The sequence below is a fragment of the Acipenser ruthenus genome, chromosome 38 (genome assembly GCF_902713425.1).
Source record: "Acipenser ruthenus chromosome 38, fAciRut3.2 maternal haplotype, whole genome shotgun sequence".
Lineage (NCBI taxonomy): Eukaryota > Metazoa > Chordata > Actinopteri > Acipenseriformes > Acipenseridae > Acipenser > Acipenser ruthenus.
In genome coordinates, this window is record NC_081226.1 from 315,001 (window position 1) to 322,500 (window position 7,500).

General features: G+C 44.9%; 2 protein-coding genes across 6 annotated transcripts in view; both read right to left on the reverse strand.

Moving 5' to 3' along the window:
• The window catches only part of LOC117433899 (HAUS augmin-like complex subunit 5), a 12,887-nt gene extending 9,692 nt beyond the window's left edge, over positions 1-3,195 (reverse strand). The window contains exons 1-5 of one of the 2 annotated variants that reach the window (XM_059009212.1): positions 3,053-3,156; positions 2,660-2,675; positions 2,296-2,394; positions 906-968; positions 163-195 (exon numbers count right to left, since the gene is read on the reverse strand). In XM_059009212.1, coding sequence (XP_058865195.1) covers positions 163-195; positions 906-968; positions 2,296-2,393 — 194 coding nt within the window. In that variant the 5' untranslated portion in view covers position 2,394; positions 2,660-2,675; positions 3,053-3,156. Of the gene's footprint in view, positions 1-162; positions 196-905; positions 969-2,295; positions 2,395-2,659; positions 2,676-3,052 lie in introns of both variants that reach the window. The other variant, XM_059009211.1, reaches the window with a different exon arrangement.
• A 1,875-nt stretch (positions 3,196-5,070) lies between these two features.
• Positions 5,071-7,500, reverse strand: part of LOC117964876 (neural cell adhesion molecule 1-A-like) — a 13,413-nt gene continuing 10,983 nt past the window's right edge. For 3 of the 4 annotated variants that reach the window (XM_059009290.1, XM_059009289.1, XM_059009287.1), the window contains 3 exons: positions 7,382-7,500; positions 6,872-6,979; positions 5,071-5,851 (listed from right to left, as the gene is read on the reverse strand). The exon at positions 7,382-7,500 is cut by the window's right edge and continues 95 nt beyond it. In XM_059009290.1, the coding sequence (XP_058865273.1) occupies positions 5,836-5,851; positions 6,872-6,979; positions 7,382-7,500 (243 nt within the window). In that variant the 3' untranslated portion in view covers positions 5,071-5,835. The remainder of the gene's footprint in view (positions 5,852-6,871; positions 6,980-7,381) is intronic. The other variant, XM_059009288.1, reaches the window with a different exon arrangement.

A 7,500-nucleotide genomic window follows, 5' to 3' on the forward strand; every position in this document is an offset into this window, starting at 1 on the left:
GCTCCGTCCTTCAGGATGAGACGTAAACGAGCTCCTATTGGAAGTGACTCTGCAGCAGCAGCAGCAGTTGTTGATGATGCAGAGTTCACCCCCCTAGTCTCTGCGAGTCGCTTTGGATAAAAGCCTCTGCTGAATGGCTAATTCATTGATTTAAAAGGATACCATTGAAGATTCCCTCTCATGATCTTCACATTTCTGCAATACAGAAAAAAGATTCTATCTTCAAAGGGTTACTTCACACCATCTCCAGACAGAACATAACATTTCTGAAGTGTTTAATATCAATACTGTTTAGCGTGCCTGTGTGATTTACTATGACTGGGTCTCGATTTACCAAGCTTGCTAAACAACGTTATTTTTCAACTACGGGAGCTGAATCCAAAAACCGATAAGCAACTCTAATGCCTATGCAGGGATGCAAATAGGACTCCCATTGCGTAGCGGTTAGCTCCACTCCTGGTTTTCCAAGGAGTTTAATAAGACTCACCTGAGGCTGTCACCTACACACACTGGGGCTGATCAAGCTTGTGGGAAAAAAACTGGAATGGGTGAAACAGCAAAGCAATAGGATTCTTATTTCCATCCCTGCTTTGAAACTGTTAACTAGAAAATAAAAAATATATATATCTCTATACAAATTCACAGTTTGAGAAAGGGACACCTGACGGTCATTTTTCAAATCGCTCACTCTACAGAAGCCAAGAGACAACAAGCACTGGGAGAAATCAGTTTGCTGGAAGCTGATCGAAGTAAAAACAGCCAGAGAGACAGAGAACACGCAGCGCGGTATATTAAACTGCTAAGAAATTAAATGGGAGGCACATCTTCATTTGAGTTGCTGTTGCACATTTTGAAAGATGACTTTACTAATAAACCACACTGGTTGAGAGAACAGCAGCTCTCACCTCTGATGGTGAACGTGCTGAGTGACGTACTTCCAGATGTCTGTACCTTGCCCGAGACACAGCCTGAGGAGAGGAGACAGACACACAATGTGGTTACTTATAAAACAGTGGCTAGTACTGCAGCTATTACAACTCTGCTTCTGAAGAGAAAGGGTGCTCCCTCCAGTCCAGGGCAGGCTGAGGCATGGAGACTGAACTGCTCCCTCCCTCACCCCCCTGAGAGAAAGGGTGCTCCCTCCAGTCCAGGGCAGGCTGGAGGCATGGAGACTGAACTGCTCCCTCCCTCCCTCACCCCCCTAAGAGAAAGGGTGCTCCCTCCAGTCCAGGGCAGGCTTGAGGCACGGAGACTGAACTGCTCCCTCCCTCACCCCCCTAAGAGAAAGGGTGCTCCCTCCAGTCCAGGGCAGGCTTGAGGCATGGAGACTGAACTGCTCCCTCCCTCCCTCCCTCACCCCCCTAAGAGAAAGGGTGCTCCCTCCAGTCCAGGGCAGGCTGGAGGCATGGAGACTGAACTGCTCCCTCCCTCCCTCACCCCCCTAAGAGAAAGGGTGCTCCCTCCAGTCCAGGGCAGGCTTGAGGCACGGAGACTGAACTGCTCCCTCCCTCACCCCCCTAAGAGAAAGGGTGCTCCCTCCAGTCCAGGGCAGGCTTGAGGCATGGAGACTGAACTGCTCCCTCCCTCCCTCCCTCACCCCCCTAAGAGAAAGGGTGCTCCCTCCAGTCCAGGGCAGGCTTGAGGCATGGAGACTGAACTGCTCCCTCCCTCCCTCCCTCACCCCCCTAAGAGAAAGGATGCTCCCTCCAGTCCAGGGCAGGCTGGAGGCATGGAGACTGAACTGCTCCCTCCCTCCCTCCCTCTGAGAGAAAGGATGCTCCCTCCAGTCCAGGGCAGGCTGAGGCATGGAGACTGAACTGCTCCCTCCCTCACCCCCCTGAGAGAAAGGGTGCTCCCTCCAGTCCAGGGCAGGCTGGAGGCATGGAGACTGAACTGCTCCCTCCCTCCCTCACCCCCCTAAGAGAAAGGGTGCTCCCTCCAGTCCAGGGCAGGCTTGAGGCACGGAGACTGAACTGCTCCCTCCCTCACCCCCCTAAGAGAAAGGGTGCTCCCTCCAGTCCAGGGCAGGCTTGAGGCATGGAGACTGAACTGCTCCCTCCCTCCCTCCCTCACCCCCCTAAGAGAAAGGGTGCTCCCTGTAGTCCAGGGTAGGCTTAGGGCTTGGAGACTGAACTCCTCCCTCCCTCCCTCACCCCCCTAACAGAAAGGGTGCTCCCTCCAGTCCAGGGCAGGCTTGAGGCATGGAGACTGAACTGCACCCTCCCTCCCTCACACCCCTAAGAGAAAGGGTGCTCCCTCCAATCCCTCCCTCCCTCACAAGGAAAGCACACTGACTTTCTGAAGAAGCTGTCACACGGCAGTTTGCGTTCAGGCAGCTGGAACTCCTCGGAGGCCCAGCTCTTCAGATCTTGGTACAGACTCCTCCCGTCCATCCTGCAAGACGAACCCACAGTTACACGCCGTGCGTTTAGAGCAGGGCTGTCCGATCAGTCCCGGTCCTGGGGGGTTAACAGGCGCAGTGAGATCGGGAACGACGTCAGAGTCTGGATGGAGGGTAAACTGGTGCAGATAAAGAATTTAGAACGGGGTCTGGAACAGACCAGGACTGGGTTAGATCAATCATATATATAAAAAAAAAACTACCTCTCAAATCAAACACCCAACTCCGTGCCGTTACAGCACAGACGCTAGTACCAACCTGACTGTTCCTAGACCTGTAAGGAATATATAAAGGAATAATAATATTATTATTTATGTCAGATGTTACCACAAGTAGGATTGTAACTGGCACTTTCGCTGTTGCCTTTTCTACACAAACTTTTCTTTAATATAACAATCTGTTTCCTTTTCTCCGGACGTCAGAAAAATATAAATAATGATCTTTCTTCAGCCCTGATGTTAAATACCATTGGACTGTTAGCGAGAGTACTGGTAATTTTTCGCTATGTGAAAACACATCAGTGTTATTTTAAACATTAATAAGAATAACGATAATTCAAATACAACTTTAAAAAAAGAACATACGCATTACGGTACTACTGTACAATTTTAGCCTTTTAAAAAAAACATGATATAGATTTAAGCTTCTTACTTTCTTGTTGCGGCACTCCTGGAAATCAGCTGAATATATTCTGTTTTGATTCTTGGAAAAACTTTTCCGCTTCCCGCCGTGTGTTGTTACCGCCCTGCGTCATCATCCGCAGACAGCGCAAGGCTGATGGGTAATGTAGTTCTTTAAAAAAAAATGCCTTGGGCGGATACTCAGTAAGAATCCGAGACTACGTGAGCTGTTTTGGTATAAAATACCTTTTAACGTTAAAACCAGAGAGCATTTAGTACAATCATTTTACTATTGCAGCACAACTGTTTTATTTATCTTGAAGTTGTCTTTTTTTTCGCTTTGCATTGTCTTAAAAGATGCATCTCAAAATATCTCACCCTTCGTGTACACAAAAGTGTAGAAAATGACTCCACACAAATACAAACCTTGAGATAAACGTATACAATCGCCGAGAGCACGTTTACACTGATATTATATATAATACATAATTAATAAACAACTATTAATTGTAGACCTGGCTTAGCACTCCGTTCGGATATGATAGACCCTGCTGTGCCACGGTTCTCACCGCTAGGTGGCAGTCAGAGGAAGGCGCAGCTTTATTCACAGAACGGTTTCATGCCGGTTCTGCGCTGTGAGTCACGTGATTACCTGACAGCCATTATCCGAATATGTATTAGCTTTGTAGTATTTCTGCTGCTCCCCCTATCATTGTGCGGGGCAGGTGTAACCTTACTACACTGTGGGACACACGACCACCTAAAACACCATGAGAGTTAGCATATATATATAAACTCATACTAAGAATTATTTATCTAGACTATAAGTGTGATGTACAGCTTACAGGGAAAAGGCAAGCATCCTCTAGTTATTATTATCATTATTATTATTATTGTATTCAATAGTTTTTAAAAAGAAAAACCTACCGGGATAGGATTTATTTCTGAGTATATTTTGACCAATCTTAAAATAGGAGGCTGTGTGGTCCAGTGGTTAAGGAAAAGGGCTTGTAACCAGGAGATCCCCGGTTCAAATCCCACCTCAGCCACTGACTCATTGTGTGACCCTGAGCAAGTCACTTCACCTCCTTGTGCTCCGTCTTTCGGGTGAGATGTAGTTGTAAGTGTCTCTGCAGCTGATGCATAGTTCACACACCCTAGTCTCTGTAAGTCGCCTTGGGTAAAGGCGTCTGCTAAATAAACAAATAAATAAAAACGTGCGCTTCAGATCTTGGAAGCAAATAGCTCTGTGTGTGTAAATTGCATTATTAGAATTATTTCAGATCTCAAGACCCGCCTGTTCTCTCTTGCTTTCCGTGCGCTTTAAGCCTGATATCTGCTGTTAGCTGCCGTGTCTTTGATTTCTCACTGCATCTTATTCTCACGATTGTATATGACATGCGCACACGGTCGTGTCTCTGCCGCGTCTGATCTGCCCCTGTATCTTCTCACGATTGTATATGACATGCGCACACGGTCGTGTCTCTGCCGCGTCTGATCTGCCCCTGTATCTTCTCATGATTGTATATGACATGCGCACACGGTCGTGTCTCTGCCGCGTCTGATCTGTCCCTGTATCTTCTCACGATTCTATATGACATGCGCATCCACAATGCTTTAGAATTCTCTATATGTATATAATGTATTATGCATTGTTTTTCACTGTATTGATTAAGCGCTTTGTGATGTAAACTGTATTTAATATTACACTTGCATTGTAACCCTGTACTGCCCTGTAACACCTGCAAGTCGCCTTGGATAAAGACGTCTGGCAAATAAATCATTTTTAAAAATATTACAAATAATAATTTAAATGTTGTATGTTGTTCTTTAGAAATACATATTGTGGAAAGATATAAGAATAAATAACGAGCAATATTAGAATCTCTCTCTCTCTGTCTCTCTCTCTCTCTCTCTCTCTCTCTCTCTCTCTCTCTCTCTCTCTCTCGTGTGTTATGCAAAGTGTTGAAGAGAAAGACTGCTGCTTAAGAACATCCTCTATATGGGTTTAATGTGATCTTTATCCACACAGAACACAACAACAGCAACTATTCATAGAATTATTCTTTATTTCAATTTTTCAAAGGAGATTAGTCGATTTTTTTTACAGAGTAAATATGGTTACGATCTATATACAGAATTGAAGTTCACCACACACGCACGCACGCACACACACGCACACGCACGCACGCACGCACGCACGCACACACACGCACGCACGCACACACTCGCACGCACACACACACCAATATCAATAACAGAAACATATGGAAGCTGTTCACTATTACTGACTTCTGGAAAGAGATTTCTTTAAGTGTAATGCAAAACTTTTGCCCAGAGCTGTACACATTATAATTCATTCATTATAAATCACCAAAAAACAAGATTTGTTTTAATTATCAGATTATACCATTTGTTCTATGTACAGTATGGCATCAAGATACCAAGACGCACTGCGTTTTGTTTTTTTTTACAAATACTTAACGAAGGCTGATCTCTTATACCTGACATAGAATCGATTTTCTAACGCATTATAAACTTCAATACCAGATCTGGAATTGAAAGAAAGGCTGATCGAAATCCTGGGTTTTATAACTGTGCCGTGAGCGCTTTCTTTCTTCCTCTGGGAACAATGCTGTTGTTAAGCGAGCTGTTATAATGGATTCGTGTGTGTGTTTTCAACAGTGATATTCAGTGCGGGCTTGTGAGATTCGCTGTGTAATTAAAACTGTCTTGAAAAACTTCGGTCCCAAAAACTGTGACTCCCATCGGCGCTCTGTGTCCTGGTCTAGCAGACTCAAGTGTAGGGTCCTCTTACTGCGAACATTTCCTGAAAACAAAACCAAATTATAAATTCAATCGCTTGCTTAAAGAAATTAAAATCCTCCAAATTTTAATCAAGGGAAGCAAAAAATGACCCGTGAAGCGAAATGTCAGACCCGAATCAAAAGGGGATTCTGGCGGTGTTTTGTGAGCTGCAATTATTCACACTAAGATCCGTCGTGACGTAATTAATAATACAAAAAAAAATCGCCTTACAACAGTGCCCTTATAATTGCTATGAACAGTTTCAAACACCAAAAACCCGATCATCTAATAATGTCACTCTGACCCTACAGATTCCTGTTATCTGGTCCTAATTTTAAATCCATTGTCAGACACATCAACACGTTATTTAGATGTATCCTCGATTTATTCTATATAACCGAAAAATAACAAATCACAGGCACACATACACATACAACAAACATACTATTGGAAAAAAAAAATTCAAACAAACGAGCTCAGTAAAAGTGTTTGAAAATACACAGATATACTGAACTCCATCAATTATATACTGTCGTTTTGCATAATTACAATGAAATATGAAGCTTTGTCAATTATTATTATTATTATTATTATTATTATTATTATTATTATTATTATTATTATTACGCCTGTAGGACAAGATTCCACACCAAATACAATTACAATTAAAATTGCGTCATAATTGCAATCATAATCGCATAATTACTATCGGAAGTGAACCCTGGTCTGTAATGACATGTGATCATTTATAGATGAGCCCTTGTTGCCTTAATATAAAACGAAGTGGTAATTGTTAGATAGTCCCTGGGAACAAGTAGGTGACGTAAACACGTGGCTGACGTGTAACACGTTTCTGAACTAAATAAAAACAAGTTCTGTTTCATTCCTTTGAAACTTTATTGAACCCGATAACGCAACACAGCATGGTCTGTCTGAGGCACGCCCCTCGTGGGTGAATCCCCGTCTCATTTCGATTCACGGTGTATTTTTTGTGGAACATTGGAGAGCCCGTGTCCAGCGTGTCCACCCTTGCTTGACCTACTCAAATCCGGTGAGGGGCGCTTTGTCACACGTCACCTCGCTCAGAACCCCGTTCGGTTGGTTCGGGGCGCCCCCCTGCGACGCACTTAACCCTTTCAGTCCCACGTCGCTGTTTGAAAGAAAAGCAACGGCATGAGGAGCGCGTCCGTTTCCCAGGGCGAAAGCAAAGGGAGGTGTGATAAAGCACGGTGAAGCGCAGCCCCCCCCCCCCCCACGAGAGGTGTGGTAAAGCAAACCCGCGGTAAGCTATGGCCAATGCCTGCAGGGATGGAAATAAGACTCCTGTTGCAAAGCACCTCGATGCTTAATAATAAGACACAATGAGGTGTTCTAATACATTTTTCACACTGCTGTGTGTGTAGATAAACTCTGTAACTCAATACAGCTTTCTAAGTATATATAGCCTGGATTGGAACCCAAGCCAGCAGTGGAAAAGGAAATTTAGCTAAGCAAGGTCTGGAGCCCCAGGGAGCCCAAGGGAAACCCGGGGAGCCCCAGGCTGGTCACTCACACTGTGGACACGTTCCTCTCCTCCTCGTCCAGTCCCTTGGCCCCCGGTGGCCTCTTGCCCAGCAGGTTGACCGCGATGCACATCATCAGGCCGCAGTGATTGGTGAAGTAGCAGGTGGT